This window comes from Hirundo rustica, chromosome 15 (genome assembly GCF_015227805.2).
Source record: "Hirundo rustica isolate bHirRus1 chromosome 15, bHirRus1.pri.v3, whole genome shotgun sequence".
NCBI classification, from domain to species: domain Eukaryota; kingdom Metazoa; phylum Chordata; class Aves; order Passeriformes; family Hirundinidae; genus Hirundo; species Hirundo rustica.
The window spans coordinates 15,933,712-15,953,610 of NC_053464.1; the positions used below are offsets into that span (position 1 = coordinate 15,933,712).

The window sequence follows — 19,899 nt, forward strand, 5'->3', positions numbered from 1 at the left end:
GCTAGTGTTCTTGGGGTCAATACCACTTCCTGAATATCACAGATCTTAAAGAGCCAAAGGCCTTTGAAAAGAGGATTGTCATGCCATTCACAGAATTCAATGCAGCAGAAAGTGGGTAATTAAAAGTGAGAGAATGCTGCAGTTGTCCCCATTTATTACCCAGCATTTATATTTGCAGAAAGCTCTTCAATGCTTTTCTGCATTATGAAACTTCAGAATGACACTCAAACTTCTTAGAAAGAGTGAAGATTTCATTTTGGACACGTAGGAGAGCAGGAATAGTTCTTGTTGAGAGCAGCTCTGAGAGTTGGAGGCACCTGATGCTTGTGTACCTGAGTACAGACACCTGTCTGCACACGAGTCTGCCTGCTCTGGTTGTGCTCTATTAAAGCTTAGCATAGTCCTGCTCTAGGTTTTAAACTGGGGCTCCTGCATGTTGTAGTGTAGCACCTGGGGCCAGGACATGTATTATGTGTGTGGTAGGTGTGTGGCAGTGGATGAGCAGCCCTGGAGCCTCAGCTGATCTGCGTAGCAAATGCTGATACACCTTAATAGCGAATAGCTGTACAAGTACTAACGTGTGTAGTAGCTGCTGTACATCACGTGTAAAACCAGTCTGTATTTTTACTGTACATAAATTAAAACCTCTTCAGTTGTTCAAGTGACTCATGACTCTTCAAATCAAACCAGATTGAGGTTCCTGCTGTGCCTGGGCATAAGCCACAGTCCCTTGTTCTGTGGCTGCTACAGGCAGTCCTGTGCATTAAAAAAGTGTAGTACAGTGTGAAACAGCTGCTTTCTCCCTCTGAGGGGCCGGAGAAGCCTCCTCTGTCACAGACCTGACAGGTTTGGGGTGTCTTGTGAGATTTCCTGCAAGTCAGGAGTTCAGAGCAGTGCTTTGCTCAGGGTGTCTCTGGCAGTGTCTGGCAGGAGCAGAGTGTCTGTGCTGTGTTGCTGTGTTGTCACCTCAGAGTTTCAACACCACATTGTGCGTTTCACCAGGGTCACTTGATCAGCAGCAGCAGCAGGGAGAGGAGTGGGAGAAGGGATATGAATTTTGGAGTGGGATTGCAGCTGGAAAAGTCTGAGTGGTGAATTTCTAGTCACCTGAGAGCAGAGGTGTAGTGCATGAAGGGATATGTCACTGCAATTACATGTTTCTTGGCCTGCTCTTCCTTCTAGCTGTCTGAGCTGACTCTTCTGCCTTAATTAAAACCTCTTTTGTTGTCTCTGTTAAGGTGGCCTCTGCCAGGGCCTAAAACCACTGAAGATCCCTAACACCCAGCACTGTTAACATTCCTTACACTGGCCACTTTCTCCTCCTGCCTCTGAAGCGTCCCTCTGACCTGGGCTCACCTCTCCGCCTCTGCCAGTTCTGGGAAGATGGAGTGTCAGTGGGCTGCAGCGTGGGGAGTCCCAGCTCTGCAGGCAGCCTTCCATCCAGCGTGGTGCTGTAAAATCACACAGGAGGCTGTGCCAGTAGCCAGAGGAGCTGCAGCAGTGGGGAAGCATATCCTACAGGGTGGGGAATGCCTTCTGTCAGGAATCTTGTACAAACACTGAGCACTTCTACCCGCAAGTTGCTGTGTTGCTTCATTGATGCCCTGTGTGCTTTGCTCGCGTTGCTGACCAGGACGGGCAGGGCGTGCTGCTGGATTTGAGGATGTTCAGGGTCCCTGGGAGCAACACCCCTCCCTGCCTGTGCCGCTGGGCCAGCGCTGATGGCCCAGCCTGAGGGGCCTGCGAGGGCCTGCGTGGGAAAGTCTCTCAGGCACCAGGCCAGTGGGACCTGCTTTGTGGGGAGCAGAATCTCCCGAGATGATCCAGTTCTGGTGGGAATGACACTTGAGCTGTGGCTGTGGTGCCCTGGGCTCTCCAGGACACCCTGGCTCCAATGACCCGCGCCTGTGGGTGAGGCTCGGCCAGGGGCATTGGCTCAACCCTCTGGGCAAAAGCACGGTACGTGCTGGCCACTAACATCTGCTCTTTATTAGCCAGGGCTGAAAGAAACAGCTTCTGCTGATGGGGAAAGCAGGTGAAACGATGTTAATTCCCTCAGCCCACAGGACCGTGCATGCCAGGAAGCAGTGCCTGGGCTGAGGCGCTGCTGGTTCGCTGTTGTTTTCAGTTAATTTTTCATTGGTGTTGGAGTTAAGGTTTGGGAACATCCCGCGGTCGCTTCTCTTGGCTAGTGGGGCCCAGGAGGCAGCACTGGGGGTGCTGCAGACCCTGGGGCAGGGGGGAGAGGGGGCAGCGAGGTGAGGGACAGCCCCTCAGAGCTGCCACACTGGCGCCCGAGGGGAGCAGGGCTGGGGGTGTCCGCGCTATAAAAGCCAGCCCGAAGAGCGGGTCTCGGGTACCCGCGGGAGGCCCGCTGGGAACCGGCCGGACGTGGAAGCCGCGGGGAGCGGGGCGGTGCCGCCGCAGCGCCTCTCTCGGGAAAACCCACGGCGGGCAAATCCCCGGGGAATGTCCCTGACGGAGCGCCTCGTGCCCGCGCTCGGGGGTCCCGCGGGGCCGCGCCCGTCCCGGGGCTCGGCAGCGGGAGCGCGCGGCCACGGCCAACGGCCGCCGGCGCACGCGCACACCCGCGCGCTGCGGGGGGCGTGTCCGAGCGCGCCCGGCTCCGCCCCGCCGGCGCGCGTGTCCCTCCGCTCCCATGGTGCCCCGCGCGCCGCGTGGATTTTAAATCGTGCGGCCAATGGGGAGCGGCCGCGCGCGGTAACGGCCCCGGCGCCGCCTTTGAATCGCGGCCGGACCCAGCGAGGGAGCGAGCGAGCTCCGCCCGGGCCGCCGCCGCCGCCGCTTTTGCACGGGGACCCGGCACCCGCCGACCCGGCACCCGCCGCTGTACCGGCACCCGCCGCTGCTTCTGTCACGGGGACCCGGCACCCACTGCTGCACCGGCACCCGCCGCTTCTTCTACACGGGGCCCCGGCACCCATTGCTGCACCGTCACCGGGACCCGCCGCTCCCCCGGCACCCGCTGCTTCCGTTCAGGGAGCCGGGACCCGCCGGTGCCCCAGCGCAGCTCGGCGGGGGCACAGCATGAACGCGCCGGGCGCGAAGGCGGCGCGGCCCGCGGCTGCTCCGGTCCGGGCGGAGCCGCCCCGCGCGGAGCCGGCCCGGGCGGCGGCGGCGGCGGCAGCGGCGGGGAAGGAGGTGCCGAAGGTGCTCGTGGACCCGCGCACCCGGCGCAGCTTCGTGCGCGGGCGGTTCCTGGGCAAGGGCGGCTTCGCGCGGTGCTACGAGCTGGCCGAGGCCGAGAGCCGGGAGGTGTTCGCGGGGAAGGTGGTGCCCAAGTCGCTGCTGGTGAAGCCGCACCAGAAGGAGAAGATGTCCATGGAGATCGCCATCCACCGCAGCCTCTCCCACCGCCACGTCGTCGGCTTCCAGGGCTTCTTCGAGGACGACGACTTTGTCTACGTCGTGCTGGAGCTCTGCCGCCGCAGGGTGAGGGCCGGGGGCGGGTGGCGGTGTCCCCCGGGTACTGACTGTCCCCTTCCCCGCGTCCTGCGCTACTGATCCTGTCCCCGTCCCGCGCCCCCCGCCCCGGTACTGACCCACCGTCCCCCACAGTCGTTGCTGGAGCTGCACAAGCGGCGGAAGGCGCTGAGCGAGCCCGAGGTGCGGTACTACCTGCGCCAGACCATCCTGGGCTGCCAGTACCTGCACAGCCACCGCGTCATCCACCGCGACCTCAAGCTGGGCAACCTCTTCCTCAGCGACGACATGGAGGTGAAGATCGGTAAGTGGCAGGGACCCCAGCCCAGGGACCAGCCAGCCAGGGCAGCTTGGTCATATCCCATCTCCCTGTCCCTCCAGGTGACTTTGGCCTGGCCACCAAGGTGGAGTATGACGGGGAGCGGAAGAAGACCCTGTGTGGGACACCCAACTACATCGCCCCAGAGGTGTTGGGAAAGAAGGGGCACAGCTTTGAGGTGGACATCTGGTCCATTGGCTGCATCATGTGAGTCAAATTGCCTTTCAGAAGCCATGGGGATGGGCAATTCCTGTGCTTCTGGTCTCCTTGACCACGCTGAACTTCAGTATGATCCAAAGCTCCAGGTTACTGTCCCCACAGTGCTGAGTCCTGCTGCCAGGCAGCTCCTGACCTTCATTAACTGAAGCTTTCCCTGCTGGGTGCTAGATCCCAGCTTCCCTTTCCAGGGCGCAGGATCCAGGCACAGTACACATAGCTGTCAGTGTGTTTAATGCTAAGTGTGTTCCCTCTGCCAGGAAAGCCCCTGGGTGTGCTTAGGACATGGTCACTTCTGTGCACAATTGAGTCTTTTTAAAAAACTGACCCCCTTTTGTCTGGGAATGCCCAGGTACACTCTTCTGGTGGGGAAACCGCCATTTGAGACTTCTTGTCTAAAGGATACATACATCCGGATCAAGAAGAACGAGTACACCATTCCCAAGGTATGCTGCTTCCCATGGAGGATCTGTTTGGCTCCCAGTGGTGCTTGGTCAGCCTCGTGCTGCAGCCTGTGTCTGGCGCTCTGTGGGCTCTCACACGGCAGGGCAGGGGCTGCCAGTGCTGGGAGGGGCTGGTTCAGGCTGGGGTAGTGTGAACCTCACGGGGAGCCAGCAGCTCCCTGCCCGAGCAAAAATCTGAGCTGGGCTGTTGGTGTGTGGGTGTGAATGGACATGGGCAAGTCCATGAGGCCTGGGCCGGGTCCCCAGCTCATCCCACTGCTGATGAGTTGGTGTTGCTCACATTGGTTGACCTCAGGCTTTGGGTGCCGTTAGGAGCCGGTTCTCTGTGCTACCCAATTCTGCTTCCCCAGGCTTGTGTTCTGCTTGCCTGATGCAGGACTGGAGCTCTGCTCCAAGTGGAGCTTCCCTGGGCTGTAAACCCTGTTCATTTGTCACTAGAGCACACTGTCCCCTGACCCATCTCTAAACTCCACCCGTCCCTCAGCACATCAACCCCGTGGCCGCAAACCTCATCCAGAAGATGCTGAGGTCCGACCCTGCCGCGCGCCCGACCATCGACGAGCTGCTGAACGACGAGTTCTTCACCTCGGGGTACCTGCCCGGCCGCCTGCCCCCCAGCTGCCTCACCATCGCGCCCCGCTTCTCCCTGGCTCCCAGCGGGATGGAGCTCGGCGGGAGGAAGCCGCTGACCGCGCTCAATAAAGGTAGCCGTGGGTGCACAGGTGAGGCGGGGCTGCGGGGCTGGACAGAGCCTGCCTGGCCTCCAGCAGCATCCACAGCCTCCCTCACGTCGTCTCCTGGTCCTTATGGACTCTCAGAGCATTTTGTGTGAGGGGGCTCTCCTTGCTCTGCCTGGGTTGAAGCACTGCATTTGCTTCAGCTCTGCAATGGGCTCAAACTGGTGCCCGGGAAGTTCCACCAGCACGTGAGGAAGACCTTCCTTCCTGGGCAGTGCCCAAGCACTGAACAGGTTGTCTAGAGAGGATGTGTGTCTCCCTCAGTGGAGTTATTCCAGAATCCTCTGGACACTTCCTGTGCTCTGGAATTACCCTGCTGGAGCAGGGAAGTGGAACCACATGTCCCACCATGGTCCCTTCCAACATGATCTGTTCTGTGTGTAAGGTGTTGTCTACACCTGGGGTAGGTGTGGTGCCTTTGGAAGCCTCTCCCTGGTCACACCTGACACTCCTTTCTCTGGCCAGGACTGGACAGCCCTGCTCAGGAGCCCTTGCCAGACAAGGAGGAAGCGGCGGGGCTGCGGGAGGTGGGAGATGCTGTCAGTTGTCACTTGGCTGACATGTTACAGCAGCTGACTGCAGTCAACGCAGCCAAGCCCTCCGAGAGAGTAGCAGTGAGGCAAGGTGAGCCTGGGGCAGCCCAAGGGCCTTGTGGGGCGCACAGGCTGTGGGAAATGTCTCCTAACAAGCTGCTTTCTTCCTGCAGAAGAAGCTGAGGACCCAGCCTGCATTCCCATCTTCTGGGTTAGCAAATGGGTGGACTACTCAGATAAATATGGACTCGGTAAATACTATGGGTGGCAATGCTTCAGGCTTTCCTGGTGTCTGAGGGGGCTGGGAGAAGCCTGGATTGGGGCATTTCCAAGGTCTGGGTTTTTAATCACCATATTCCAGCGTGTGTGTCCAAGACCACTGCCAGGAATCATACCAAATACCCTGGGAAGCCAGAGCAGTGGTCACTGACCATCAACCCCAGCCACTCTAATGTGGACAACGTGCATGAGGTGACCAAGCTGTCCCCAGCTTGCACAGGGCCCCACAGTGGCAGCAGAGGCTGTTTCTGCTGCAGCTGATGCAATAAGGGAGATGACCAATGCAGAGGTGGAAAGGAGCCACCCAGACCTCCCCGAAGAGGAGACCTGGCAGGGGCGTGGTGGGGTGGCTGTCAGGGAATCCCTGGGTGATGAACCATCTGCCTTGCTACTTCCCACTGCTGGTGGTCCCCTGAGATTGGAGGCCTCATGGGGTCCTTTCTGGGCAGGTTACCAGCTCTGTGACAACAGCGTTGGGGTTCTCTTCAATGACTCCACTCGTCTCATCATGTACAACGATGGGGACAACCTGCAGTACATCGAGCAGAACAACACAGAGTCCTACTTCACCGTGAGGTCCTACCCCTCTGCCCTCAACAAGAAGGTCAGTCCTGGGGACAGGAGCCCTGGCTGGGGGTGGGTGAGGCTCCTGCCAGCCTTAGGCTCTGCTGGCAGTGTGAGTTCCAGGGAGAAACATTTACAAGTGGAGGTCACTGGCACTCTGCAGGCTTCCTCTAGCTGGTGACACATGGTCCCAAGGACAGACACTAGCACCTCTAACTCATTTACAAGCAGTTTTACAGAAACTTAAGTGCTCACACGATTTGCACATATCAAAGTGTTCAGCAAAATGAGTCTGTGTCACAGTCAGAGTTAACTTTGAGGATTTCCACAAGTTTTTTGCAGTGACACCTGAAGCTCTGAAAGACATAAGGAGGGTCTGGGACTGTGATGGCAGTCCCTGTGCTCCCCCTGTGCCTGGGGTCACCCTCAGCCCCTCACAGCCCATCCCTTCTGCAGATAACACTACTGAAGTACTTCCGGAATTACATGAGTGAGCATTTGCTGAAGGCGGGGGCGAACATCACGCCGCGGGAAGGGGACGAGCTGGCCCGATTGCCCTACCTGTGCACCTGGTTCCGGACCCGCAGTGCCATCATCCTGCACCTCAGCAACGGCACTGTACAGATCAACTTCTTCCAGGTGAGGCTCTGTGCGGGGCCGTGGCTCTGGCTGCACGTGGTGTGCTTGGACGGTGGCAGGAGGGGATGACCGGAGCCAAGGCTTTGCCCAGGGAGCCCAGCACTGGGAGCTGGGTTCTGTGCCGGTACCCGAGGCCCCCAGACTCTCCTCACTCGTGAGGGGCCGTGCTCTGGAGCAGCAGGTTGGCTGCTGCAGCCAGCTGTTGCTCTTTGTTGCACACTGAAGGAATTTTACAGAGGGACTTTGTCACACGCTCCGGGTGCTGCCGAGATGGCTCCTCCAGAGGAAATGCTGCCCCGAGGAGCACAGTGCTCAGTGACCGTGTGTTCTGCTCCCCCAGGATCACACCAAGGTCATCCTGTGCCCTCTCATGGCTGCTGTCACATACATAGATGAGAAACGGGACTTCCGCACGTACAAGCTGAGCCTCATCGAGGAGCACGGCTGCTGCCGGGAGCTGGCCAGCCGCCTGCGCTACGCCCGCACCATGGTGGAGAAGCTGCTCAGCTCCAAGTCCGGCTCCGGCCGCACGAAAGCTTCCACTTAGACCTTGTTCTTGCTGGACTCAACGTCTGTGCCAAACTGCCCAGCTGCGGAGGGAGAGGTCTGGGAGCTGCCCCGCGGGGCTCCCGCTCCTGGGCGTGGGCTCATTGCCGCAAGGAAGCCCCTGCTGCTGTGGGGATGGTGTTGTTCATTCTGACTGGTGCCCAAAGGTTTCTTGCTTCCCGCTCCTAACAAAGTCTATTTTTTAATTCCCTACCTAGTCTGTTTTTCTATTCTGCCAAAGCCAAAAGCCCAGGTCCAAACTGGCCCTCTAGTTTGAGGTGCCTGGGCCTGCTCTTGGGAGAGCAGAGCAGGGGGAGAGCAGAGCTGTCGTGTGAGGTGTCCGTACACGGCTGTGCCCGTGCTCTGGGCTTTGTTTCCTCTGGTAGAAGCTCAGGTAAGGTATTGAACAAGCCCGGGGTGAGATGGAGCAATTGGCCTTTTAATACCGAAATGCCATGAAACCTCAACTTTTGTATATTGCATAACTTGAATAAAAATTGTTTGACACAGCATCCAGGCTCTTTCACTTCCCTTTGCCTTGCTGGCCTCTCTGAATGAGGCATCCTCCTACCCTTATTGGGCTGCGCTTGCCTCTTCCTTGGCTCCCTGACTAATTATGGCTAAAGAATCAGCACAAGTCCTCTCAGGACTTCTTACAGGAGCCCAGTGACCTGCCTGTCTTGTTCTCCCACCACTGTTCCCTGCCAGCAACTAGTGCTGCTCTCAGGCCAGTTTGTTTTTAAGCAGGACAAGCTTTTTTCTTTTTTTTAAAATTTTTTTATAACTTTTTGTATAAATATATTCTGGTACAAACACTGTTAATTGTGTAACAAACTCCCACACCCCAGCACAGTCATTAGACTGTACAAAATTATTGCTTCTCCACAGAGGAACTTTGCTGTGGGGCTCTCTGTGCCCATGGGCCCAGCTGGTGTTGGAGGCTGGCTCAAAGGGAACACATGCCATGGGGGCTGCTGTGAACCAGAGCACTCACGGGACCCTGGCCCTGGGCAGCAGCAGAGGCTGGGGGAACTGCAGCCATAGCCCTGTTATTGAGGGAAGGATCCCAGGGGAAAGGAATTCCCTCCTTTGTGCCCAGACACTACTGTGCCTGGGCTGCTGTGCCACCTGCTCAGGGGCTTAGGCCTGGCAGAGGTACGAGTTACAGGGAAGCCTAAGGGAGAAACTCTTGTTCTGAGCCCAGCTAAGATTCACACCATTGTGCGGGCTGTGCCCTCACAGCTCGGATGCCATGGGCACATCCCAGCCCCAGCGTGGCTGAGCACAGCTGAGGGCTCAGCTCCAGTGTCAAGACTGGGGCCCTGCTCCTGATCTCAGCTCAAGGAGCTGTGTCCCCAGGCCCCTGGCACAGGAAGAACACACGGGACAAAGCTTCCTGTCCCTGGTGAATGTTCCCCTGGGACTGATGCCAGCTCGGGGACATCACTGTGCCAGGGCCTCGCTGTGGCTGTCCCTGGGAAAACACAACATATTTTCCTCTTTCTTCTCCAAACACTGTGCCCACCTGAGACGTCTTTGTTTTCTGACCCAGATGCCTTCACACCTGGGTCTGTGAGTGTTTGTAAAGGTGGTTGCCCAGAGGTTCCCTCAGGAAACAACAGGTGAGAGCACGGTGCTGCCCTGTGCCCACCTCTGCTGCCCTGTGCTCCCAGTGCCCCCTGTGCCTGCTGAGCCCCACCTGGCCCCAGCAGAAGGACAGGAGAGAGGGCCCAGGCAGGGAGCAGCGGCCGTGGTGCCCCCCGGGCACGGCCTGCGCCTGCTCAGGTCCCCAGGCATGGCCTGTGCCCTCAGTCCCTGGGCACGGCCTGTGCCCGCTCAGTTCCCGGGCACGGCCTGTGCCTGCTCATGTCCCTGGGCACAGCCTGTGCCCGCTCATGTCCCCAGGCATGGCCTGTGCCTGCTCATGTCCCTGGGCACAGCCTGTGCCCGCTCATGTCCCCAGGCATGGCCTGTGCCTGCTCATGTCCCTGGGCACGGCCTGTGCCCGCTCAGGTCCCCAGGCATGGCCTGTGCCTGCTCCTGTCCCGTGCCTGCTCATGTCCCTGGGCACAGCCCGTGCCCCTCAGGCGCCGTCGCCCCTCAGGCCCTGGCTGTAGTAGGGGCGGAAGATGCGCTCGTGGGCACAGAGCCGCATGGCCCCGTGCGTGTGCAGCAGCAGCCGCGGGAAGCGCGAGGTGAAGTACTGCACGAAGCCCTCGGGGACGGAGCCCAGGGCCACCTGCACGTCGGCCGGCAGCTCGTGGTAGTGGTGCTTCTGCAGGAGAGAGGGTGAGGTGAGAGAGGACGGGGACACTGGAGGTGGCAGGGCCACGGGGCAGCTGGGTGGCCGTACCTTGTTCCTCATGGCCCGCAGCAGGTCACGCACTGACGCCCCCTTGTAGGTGCGGAACTTCCTCAGGTCTGGGACAGCAGGAGGCACGGAGTGAGGTGGGACACAGCCGGGGTGAGGGGCTGCCATGGCCCCCGCAGTGCAATCCCCAGCCCTGCTCCTCTGAGCCCTCCCAAGGAAGGGCTGCCACCTTTACCTGCCCTGTTTTTCGGCTCCTGGGCACAAGCAGGTGCCTGCTGGCCAATAAAAGCACCAGCCCTTGGAGCCCCAGTTCCCTACCTGCTTCACTGGACCCAGCGATGAGCCTGGCCCCTCCCTGCTCACCCATCTGCAGTGGGAGGGAGATGTGCATCCTCCAGTTGGTCCTCACCACCGCCCGGGCCCCCGATTCCAGGGCTGAGACGATGGGTCCCTCAGCTGGCTCCTTCTCCACACGGTCACTGACGTCCTATGTGCCCGAGAGCGGGACGGGGTGGGTATGGCACTACCCTTGCCCTGCACGAGGTGGGACAGAGACCCAGGGACCCCTCATCCCTCCTAAGAGCAGCTCACAATGAGCACATTGACCTAAATGACCAATTCCAGCACATTTTTCAGTGCACACCTGCGTTGACTGCCGGTGGGACAGCACAAGCTCACCTGGAAGAACTGCAGCTGCTTCTCCTGACTCCAGAAAAAGGGATGCACAAGGACCACAGGGGCCGAGGGCCGGCGCTGGGGCTCGGAGCTGATCATCGCCACGATCAGTTCCCTCGCAACGAGTTTGTCTGGGGGTGGAACAAAACAGCAGAGAACTCGTTCCTGCGCCGGGACCGGGAGCTACCCCTCAGCCCGGAGCCTCCCGCAGTGCTGTGCCACTGGGGAAGGCTCTCACCGTGAGCCTCCTCCTGCAGGCAGCTCAGCTGGTAGGAGCCCGCCAGGATGTTGGCCTGGCGCCGCAGGCTGTCCCCAAAGGGGTGCTGTCCCCCCGACACCACGTAGTAAAAGACGCACCCGACTGAGAAGATGTCCACAGCGCTGGTCTGCAAAACATGGGGGCACGTGGGACCCTCAGGCAAAGGGTGGGGAACCTTTACCTCCCACTTTTCTATCCTTTTATGCGGACAATTCATTTTTGGCTGCAGAGCTGCAGGAAAATGCATCGCACAGGGCTCCTGCTCTGCTGCCCGTGGTCAGGGAGCCCCATCACCCCAGGTCCCTAACAGAGAAGGGTTTCCAGAGGCAGAGCCAGAATTCAGGACTCCACAGCCCAAAGGACACACAGTGGCTGCTGCTGTCCCACCAGCAGACAAACGGACACCAGCATGAGCCCCAGCACTGCCCTGCCCACGACCAGTACAGCAGCTGCTTCCAGCACCTGTGTCTGGGCTGGCTCTGGCTCGTGGAGCTCTCATCTTAATTGTGCACCCCGGCAGTGTCACCTGAGGCCACTGCCAGCATGGGGGACACTGCCACAATGGGCCCAAGGAGCACCCGGGGCGGGGGTGGCCACGGCTCACTGACAGGGTTCTCCTTGGGGGCCTCCTGCAGCACCTCGGGCGCGATCCAGCCCTCAGTGCCAGGGATCCCGGAGCGGAGGCTGAAACTCTGCCGTCCCCCCTGAAGCTTCTTGCAAAGGCCGAAGTCGGAGATGACAGCGCGGATCTGCCCGTGGCGATTCGGGACAGAGATGAGGATGTTACAGGGCTTCAGGTCACGGTGCACTGCAAGTGAGAGCGTGTGGTGTCACCCAGCAGGGCTGGGGCAAACAGAGCCCTGCCACAGCCCCACGTGCTGCTGACCCCCAGAGCTACTGCCCAAAGCGCAAGAGACACTGCCCAAACCCCGCAGGACAGCTGAGGAGAGGCTGAGGGGAGGCTGGAGAGGGGGCTGCTGGCCCTTACCGATGCTGAGGGAGTGGAGGTGGGCCAGCCCCGACATGGTCTGACGCAGCACGGACACCGGGTCCAGCCCACGGCGGTCAAAGCTGGGGTTCTCCACGTACTGGAACCACACAGGAGAGGAGCCAAGCCTGATTTACTGGGCAAAGGCAAGCTGGCTGAGAGACCCCAGCGCAGCGCGTGGCGGGTGTCGGAGAACAGCCCCTGCAGAGGCTCTCGGTGCCCGCGGCTCGTGTTGGCTCCCGGCAGCCCCGTGCCCGGGCTCACCTCCTGCAGCGTGGCGGAGCACAGCTCGATGGCGATGTAGTGGAACTGCCGGTCCCTCTCCGTGCAGAAGTAGCGCACGACGTGCGGGTGCTCGTCCGACTCCCGGAGCAGCTGCACCTCCCGGTCCAGCAGATGGACGCACTCGGGCAGGAGACGCTTCACGGCCACACTGCGGCCCTCGAACTGCCCCCTGCGCAGAGCCCCGGCCACGCTGGAGCTCACCCACAGGGTGCTCAGCACAGACCGCTCTGCTGTGAGCCCCAGAGCCTGGCCACATCACCAGAGATCTGCCCCAGTGTAAGCCAGAACTGCAGGGTCTCAGTTTTGTAGGAAAATGACATCCCTCACGTTTTACTGTGTTCAGTGCTGGAAAAGGGGCTCAGCCAGAGCCCAGGAACCGTGTGAGGGGCCAGAGCAGGTGCAGGCAGGCAGAGAAGGGTGCAAGAGGGACCTGCCCTGTGCACCCAGTGCCTGGTTAATGAGGACCACGAGCCCAGCCCCAGGATGGGTGGGATGAGCACCAGAAGGTGAAGGTGGTGAGTTGTTCTCAAAAGTCCCTGAACCAGTGGACACCACCCTGGGCAAGTGCAGCCTCATCGCTGTCCCTGTGGCTCCCAGAGAGAACGGGAGCAGAGTGGGGGCAGGCACACGGTGTCACTCACCTGAAGACAAAGGTTCCTCCAGCTCCATGACCCAGCACATCTTTGGGGTTAAAAGAAACTTTCCCAACTACAACCAGGTCTGGTTCTGCATCTGCAAGGAAGAGAAGACAGCGATCTTCCAGCCTCCAAGCATTAGTTCTGTATGGAAGACACCTGTTTCTCTATTCATCTGGCCATTTCTTGGGCCCTACTCTTACATAGCCCATGCTTATCCAGCAGCAGCCCTGGCACCTGCTCCCATCCCAGCTGGGCTGCAGCCCTCTCATCTACGGCTATCACCTGCTCTGGGTGCTGGCATGTCTGGACATGGGAGCCCCCACAGCCTGCCCATTCCCCCTGCACCCACCTTCAGCAGCCTCTGGGACAGCTGGCTCTGGGCTGACCTTCCCGTTAGCCGGGTCCTTCAGGCAGCCTGAGGGGCTGGAGCTCTGCGAGAGCTCTGATGCACTTCCCTGGCTCGGCTCCAGCTCCCTGGGCTCCTCAGGGACACCCTCCCTGGAGACTCGGCCCGGGCGCAGCATCTCCTGCTGCTGCTGCAGGAGCTGTATCTGCTCCTCCAGCTGCTGCTGCTGTGCCACATGCTGCCGCTGCAGTTTCTGGAACACAGCCATGGGAACACTCAGCTCCGTGCCCGGAGCCGCGCTGGGGCATCGGCTCCGCCGTCCCTCTCCCTGCACCGCCAGCACTCACTGTGAGCAGCAGGACCAGGATTCCCCCGCCCAGCAGAGCCGTGCCGACGCCAGCCATCAGCAGGTCCCAGGTGCCAGACTCGGGATACACCTCCAGCTGCTCCCCTGGCGTGGGGTCTGGCTGGGGCTGCCCCTCGCTGCGGACAGCTGGCTCCTCCGGGCTGCTCGGGGCCAGGAACTGCAACACACACCCGGGGCTGGGTGACACAAGAGGCACAGACTGCAGGGCACTCGGGTTTGGGACTTCCTTCCTGTGCTAGCCCGTGCCGGGGACCCACTGCCCACCCCAAGCAGCACAGACCCTTCAGTGACCCAGCACCCTTCAGCACTCACATCGTCGAACACGGTCCTGCTGGGAGGAGCCCTGGGGATGATGGTTTCCGTGGTCTTCCTCAGGTTCTCTGGGAAGGCCCGCAGCATCGTGGTGTGGACCACGGGAGGCAGCTCATGGTGCCCTGTGGCAGGAGGGGAATAGAGACAACCCTCAGTTCACCTCTTGCTTTCAGCATCCATCCCTTGCCAGCAGCCCTGGCTCTCCTGGAGCAGAGGTTTGCTTCTCACGGGATCTCCAGAACAGGTAACCGTGAGCCCTGCTTCAAAGGGTCCCTGCCCACCCCCGCACGGGGTACCCGGCAGTCACTCCCGGGGAGGGGACAAGGACGGGCTGAAAGCCCGAGGTGACTCAGCCTCAATCCCATTCATCCCACCGGGCAGAGCGGGTCGGGCTATTGCCCCTAAAGCGCAGCAGCAGCTCGGGCTGCTCCCTGCCGGGCACCGTTTGGGAGTCAGGGCATGGGTACGCGTGTGCCCACCACGGATCCGCACCTATGAGGAGCCACTGGTTGTGCAGCGAGGTGATGCTGCCCTGCGGGTACTTGACGTCGGTGCTGGGCGTGATCTCACACTCCCCGGACTCCCTCATGGTCACGTCGTCCGTGGTGGGGCCCTCGATCCTGGCCAGCGTGATGCCCTGGGGCTGGGGATGGGGCAGCTGTGGGGCACGGCGCGGCCGGACGCGCCCGCGGCGGCTCGGCCCCGGCGGGACAGGGCGCTGGGGACACTCACCACCAGCGCCACGCTGCCGTGCACCAGGGACGTCACGGCGTAGAAACCGGCCGCGTGCTTCCCCACGTAGAGCGCCGGCCTGCAGGGCAAGGACAAGCGTCACCTTCCATCCCTCACGGATCGGGGCGGCCGAGCACGGGGAACACGAACGCCACCGCCCAGGAGCCACGTACAGCAGCTGCGTCTTGGTGGCGGCGAAGTCCTTGACGGACTGGTAGCCCCACTTGAGGACGTGGATGTCCTGTGACTGGAAGGTCAGATAGCGCAGGGTCTCCATGGCCAGGTTGAGGTGGGGGAGGCGGCGCAGGCTGTCCTGGTGCCACAGGTAGATGCCGACCACGGGTGAGCCGTAGTTCTGCGCCCACAGGACCTCCCCGCTCTCCTTGTCCAGGGTCACCACCAGCCCGTCCCCGCTGGAGGCCAAGTGTGCCATTTCTGGAGACAGCAACAGGGACGAGGGATGCAGCAGCTGGGCTGTGTCTCCTCGGGTCACCCTCAGGTCTGCCCTTGGCTGTGGGCTGCTGCCTGTTCTCCCCAGCAACGGGCACAGCTGAGACCCGCTGGCCCTGGCACGGTCACCCCAGGCCCCAGCACTGCCAGAGCCCTGCTGCCAGTGGGCACTGGGGAGCTGGGTGCCACGGTGGCCACGGCTCCCGTGGCTGCTGCAGTTCCACTCACTGTAGTGGTAGGACTCCTCGCAGAGCGGAGCTGAGTACTCGGAGAAGGTGGCATTCCAGCGCAGCTCCCGTGACTTGGTGTCATACATGGTGATGACGTACTCTGGGGACAGGAGCAGGGCACGAGGTCACCTCCAGCACCCCGCTCCTGGCACCAGGAGGTCGATGGGGGCACGGGACTGGCTTACGGGTCCGTCCGATGTAGAGCAAGGGGCTGGATGGGCACAGACCATCCCAGGCCTCTGTGGAGAGGGTGGTCTGCTTCTCCCCTGACTTGGGGTCCACAACAAACCACGTGTCCTGCTTCTTCCCTGAAGGAAGAAGGAAAATGCTTTCTTTGTAAGTCCCCACGGCCCCACCTGTCCCCAGGAGCTCCTGCTGAGGCCCTGCCTGAGCCCCCACGGCTGCCGGGAGCCCCCGGTCAGCACCGTGCCCCCGTACCGGTGTAGAGCACTCCGTCCGAGCTGCGGCACGGCGAGGACTGCACCAGCTCTGGGATGGTGAACGGCAGCTTCTGCAACACAGGGGCAGAGCAGGTGCAGTGCCAGGGTCACCTCCCCAGCCCAGGGCACCCCAGGGGTCACAGCATGCCCACAGCCCTACTGACCATCAAGCCTTCCTTGTTCTTTCCTCCCAGGATATACAAGCTGCCATCATTGGGGTCTGGAAGGAATGCTGGCCTGGGAAGGAGGAGAGAAGGATAAAATGTCAGCTACCTCCTGCCCTGGGCGCCTCCGAGGACACAGAGCAGCTACACTGCAGAATCCCCTTTAGCAGTTTGCTCCAAGATGAGTCACTGCCGGACATTTCCCGGACCTGCAGCACTGGATTTGGCAGGAGATAATTCCCACTCTGGTCAGTCCTGGGACTCCCCACGGCCACCCAGTGCCCACCCACCAGGCTGGTGATGCCCTGCCTGTCTCAAGGAGCTCCTGCTGTCCTGCCTGCCCCTGAGCTTTCAGGGGCATTTCCCTCTATTTCTCTCCATGCTGGTGTGTGCAGTCGAGCTGAGAGCTCCTCGGCTCTGCAGCAGGGGCCAGCTCCTCCTCATCACCATGTGTCAAGTGCCACCACCAGGGGCAGGGTAAGGTGACACCACAGCATGGGCTGGGCATTTCATTCCTCTGTGGTTCTCCTTTCCTGCTGTCGTGCCATCAGTTATCAGGGAGCCTCCCGCACTGCCCAGCTGCCTGTGGGGATGACACTCACTCTGCCACATACACCGGCACCTGCAGAATGGGATCTGAAACAGAGAGTGGGAGGCCACGTCAGCAGCGCTCCTGTGAGTGGGACAGCACAACACCGCTGTGTACCCAGCGTGGCACTGTCACCCAGCCCAGCCACGCAGCCTGTTTGCCTCTCAGGGCCAAAACAGACACCAGTGGCAGATGTTCATCCGCGCTCGGCTGTGCCTGGGGCTGGGGCTGGCAGCGCACCCCAGAGCTGGAGGCACTGGCAGCCCAGAGCACATCTAGCAAGAGCCAGGCCAGGGGGGCATTCCCAAACCCCTAACATGCTCCAGGAGCCAGGGTGTAAGCAAATGCCCCCCAGTCACTACTCACCATCCTTCAGGGTCCACTTGATGTCCCCTGTGCTCTTGCTGACGGCGTGGAGGTTCCCATCCAGAGTGGAGATGAAGAGCAGTGTTTCTGGGACAGTCACAGCACCGCCTTTGAGGCTCTAGGACAGACACACCGCCCTCAAGAGCTCAGCCAGACTTGGGAACAATCCCCCAGTGTGGATCCCCTGCACAGCTCAGCTCCTGGGGCAGCTGCACCCTCAGTGACCGGCACCACCCACACCTATGGCTGTGGCTCCTGCTCACATCCCGCCAGAGCCATCCCAGGGCTGGAGCAGCCTTCCTTCTCCCTCTCCTGCCTGGAAGGAGTTTTCCCACAGGTGGGTTGAACTGCAGTGTGGTCGTTCCCAGTCACAACCCTGGGTGCCTTTCTAAAGGTGACAAGAGCAGCCTGACCGTCAGCTCCTTCCAGGAACAAACGAGTCTGGTGACTTTTCATGCCAGAGAAGTGACGATTGCTTGCCCAGACCTTCAGAGCTGCAGGTTTCAGCTACCTGACATTGAGGAAGTAATTACAAATGCACCAGGGAAGAGGAGTTGCTGCTTCCACGTATGGCGTCCGCATAGCGAGTGCCAGCTCAGCCAGTGCCACATACGCCAGCCTCACCCTGTCAGCAAACAGGGATGGGCAAACAGCACAGCACCCACATGGCTCTGGCAGTGCCTGATGCCAGGGATTTGGCAGCTGCACCTGGGCCCCTGGCTGGCTGCAGATTGGCACGAGAGGCCCAAGGACACCCCGAGCCCAGCCCCTCAGTAGTCCCCTCACTGCTCTGGGAGCCTGAGCTGGCAGAGCCTGTCCTGGGGACCTGTCCAGGCTGTGCAGCAGGGACCAGCCAGCAGCCTGTGCCCAGCCAGTGCCTACATATGAGTCTGAGACCATTTGCAGAGCAGAACCTGACAGTACAAGACTGGCTGTGGCACGGCAGGGCCAGCAGATTCCTTCAGCTGCAACAAAGCACAGGAGCACACACGACATCCCTCACAATGCACCTCACACCAACCTCTGCGCCTCCAGCCCAGTTCTTTTATTGGCACTTCTTTTTGCTTAGTTTTCAGGCGAGGTCAGAGGGAGTTTCCCTGCTCTGGCTTTGCCCAGATGACACGGCGGGGCAGGAAGGGAAGGGAGCTGCTCCCCACCATGGCTCCTCCAGCCCCTACGGCCGTGCAGGAGGGATTGCTGCCGGCTGGGGACGTGCCAGGCACGGGGCTCTTTGCAGTGTGGCCACCTGCCCGGGGGAAACTGAGACTGCCGAGCCCCCCCAGCTGCCAGGGCTCTCCGCTTCCTTCCCCTCTGATGCTCTGGGTTTTTTTCCATCCCTTCTGCAAGTGTTTTGGTGCCAGAGCACTCGGGCAAAGGCCAGGCTGCCCGGCCTGCTCCCCATAAACCACCACCGGCAGGACTGGGAGCACTGGATGCCTGGGAGTTGCCACCCTCCCCCGGGTCCCAGCCCCAGCTGCCCCAGCAATCGTTCTGGCCAGCCCCAGCGCAGAAGTGTGGCTGTTCCCTCTGGACTCTGCAGTGATGCCGCTGGCACAGTCGCTCCCCCAAGGATGGATAGAGGGGGACCCCCAAGCACAGACGGAAACTCGGCGCCAGCATCCCCTGCTTCCTTCACTGAGGCAGCTCCATCCGCGTAATCCAAAGCCACCCTGGCACGCTGCCTATCCACTCGAACCGCCACCAGCTGCAGGAGCTGCATCCGGCTCCGAAGGCGCCTCCCTGACAGGGAACACTCCCTGCAGCGGCTCCGCGGGCAGGAGGGGGCCGAGGGCACCCCGGGAAGGGGACTCCGCTCCCGGCCACAGCCGGGCCCAGGGCTGAGGATGGAGAACAACCTCCGCTCTGGGTGCCGCAGGGCCCCTCGCCCGGGTGACAGCCCGGCGCTCCATCGCCACAGCCACTCACGTACGGCCACGGGACCCCCGGCAGCATCCCGGCCCCGCGGGCACCACGGCCCCCTCACCCACACCACGCACCCCTCGCGGGTGCCCCCGACCCGCACGCACCGGCCCGGCCCGAGGGGCGGCGGGAGCCCCGGTCACCGCCGGCACCGCGGGACGCTCCCGCCGCACCCGCCCGAGCGCGGGGTGCCCCCGCCCCGGGGCACCGGGGCACCGAGTGTCGTGTGCCGGAGCCCTCCCGCAGGACACGCTGAGCACAGCTCACACCGGGAACCACGCACTGTCCCCCCGCGCTGTCCCCTCCCGGGCGCTGTCCCACCCCGGCCGTACCTGTGCCGGGGGCGGCGGGAGCAGCAGCAGGAGCAGCGGCAGGAGCGGCGGCAGGAGCCCCCGGAGCCCCCGCGGGCGCGGCGCGGCGGGGCCGCCCATGTCCCGGCCAGGCCAGGCCGGGCCGGGCCGCGCGGCCGCCGTGAGTCAGCGGGGCCGGGGCGGGTCCCGGCGGCGGCTCCCGCCCCCCCGCGCTCCGCACACGCACCCGACCCCGCGGGCCCATCGGCCTCTCCCCGCCCCGGCTCCTCTCCGCTTCCCGGCCGCTTGCCCCGCAGGTGGAGCCGCCCCCGCGGCCGGCGCACGCCCCCGCACCCCCCGCCGTGGGCACCGGCACCGAGCCGAGGAAAACTCCTCTCGCCGGTAACGCGGGGCAGGACCCGGCTCCTGCCGCCCCCCGCGGCAGCCTCCCCTCGGCCCCGTGTGCCGGGAGCTCTGCCCTTGGGACAGCGGGGAACTGAACTGAGTGCTGGACCCGACCCGGACACCAAAGCCAACAGGGACCTGCCCGCGCTGGGACACTGACAGCGCAAACTGGGGGCCATTGAACGGGCTCAGAGATGGGGGTTTGGGTGGGGGAGAGGAGGTGTCCGGGGGGCAGAAGCCGAACAGCGCCCGTTCAGCGTGACACAGCTGAGGCTGCCGAAAGCCCAGCAGCGGGGCTGCTCCCGAGCACTCAGTGGGAGTGGGGCTGTGACACCGCACCGGGGCTGGGCTCGGCCAACCTCGGTGTAAAAGAAGATTAAAGCCCGGCTTT

General features: G+C 61.9%; 3 protein-coding genes across 3 annotated transcripts in view; 2 read left to right on the forward strand and 1 right to left on the reverse strand.

Annotated features, from left to right (window-relative positions):
• Positions 1–1,735, forward strand: part of TNRC6A (trinucleotide repeat containing adaptor 6A) — a 94,891-nt gene extending 93,156 nt beyond the window's left edge. Inside the window, exon 17 of the mRNA XM_058422637.1 lies at positions 1,634–1,735. Coding sequence (XP_058278620.1) covers positions 1,634–1,735 — 102 coding nt within the window. The remainder of the gene's footprint in view (positions 1–1,633) is intronic.
• A 1,062-nt stretch (positions 1,736–2,797) lies between these two features.
• PLK1 (polo like kinase 1) lies at positions 2,798–8,253 on the forward strand. Its single transcript, XM_040079334.2, has 10 exons — positions 2,798–3,453; positions 3,580–3,748; positions 3,826–3,970; positions 4,332–4,425; positions 4,928–5,147; positions 5,646–5,804; positions 5,887–5,964; positions 6,442–6,596; positions 7,013–7,195; positions 7,536–8,253. The coding sequence occupies exons 1-10, from the start codon at positions 3,049–3,051 to the stop codon at positions 7,740–7,742; spliced, it is 1,815 nt and encodes a 604-aa protein (XP_039935268.1). The 5' UTR covers positions 2,798–3,048; the 3' UTR covers positions 7,743–8,253.
• Positions 8,160–19,244, reverse strand: ERN2 (endoplasmic reticulum to nucleus signaling 2). Its single transcript, XM_058422638.1, has 22 exons — positions 19,146–19,244; positions 16,894–17,011; positions 16,541–16,574; positions 15,939–16,011; positions 15,773–15,845; positions 15,520–15,642; positions 15,333–15,434; positions 14,828–15,089; positions 14,655–14,733; positions 14,415–14,565; positions 13,923–14,044; positions 13,591–13,767; positions 13,247–13,496; positions 12,901–12,991; positions 12,239–12,428; positions 11,975–12,074; positions 11,595–11,794; positions 10,966–11,113; positions 10,731–10,858; positions 10,416–10,539; positions 10,095–10,162; positions 8,160–10,016 (listed from the first exon to the last, which is right to left on the reverse strand). Exons 1-22 carry the CDS (start codon positions 19,242–19,244, stop codon positions 9,825–9,827), a joined length of 2,904 nt encoding a protein of 967 aa, XP_058278621.1. The 3' UTR covers positions 8,160–9,824.
• Positions 19,245–19,899: the final 655 nt, after the last annotated feature.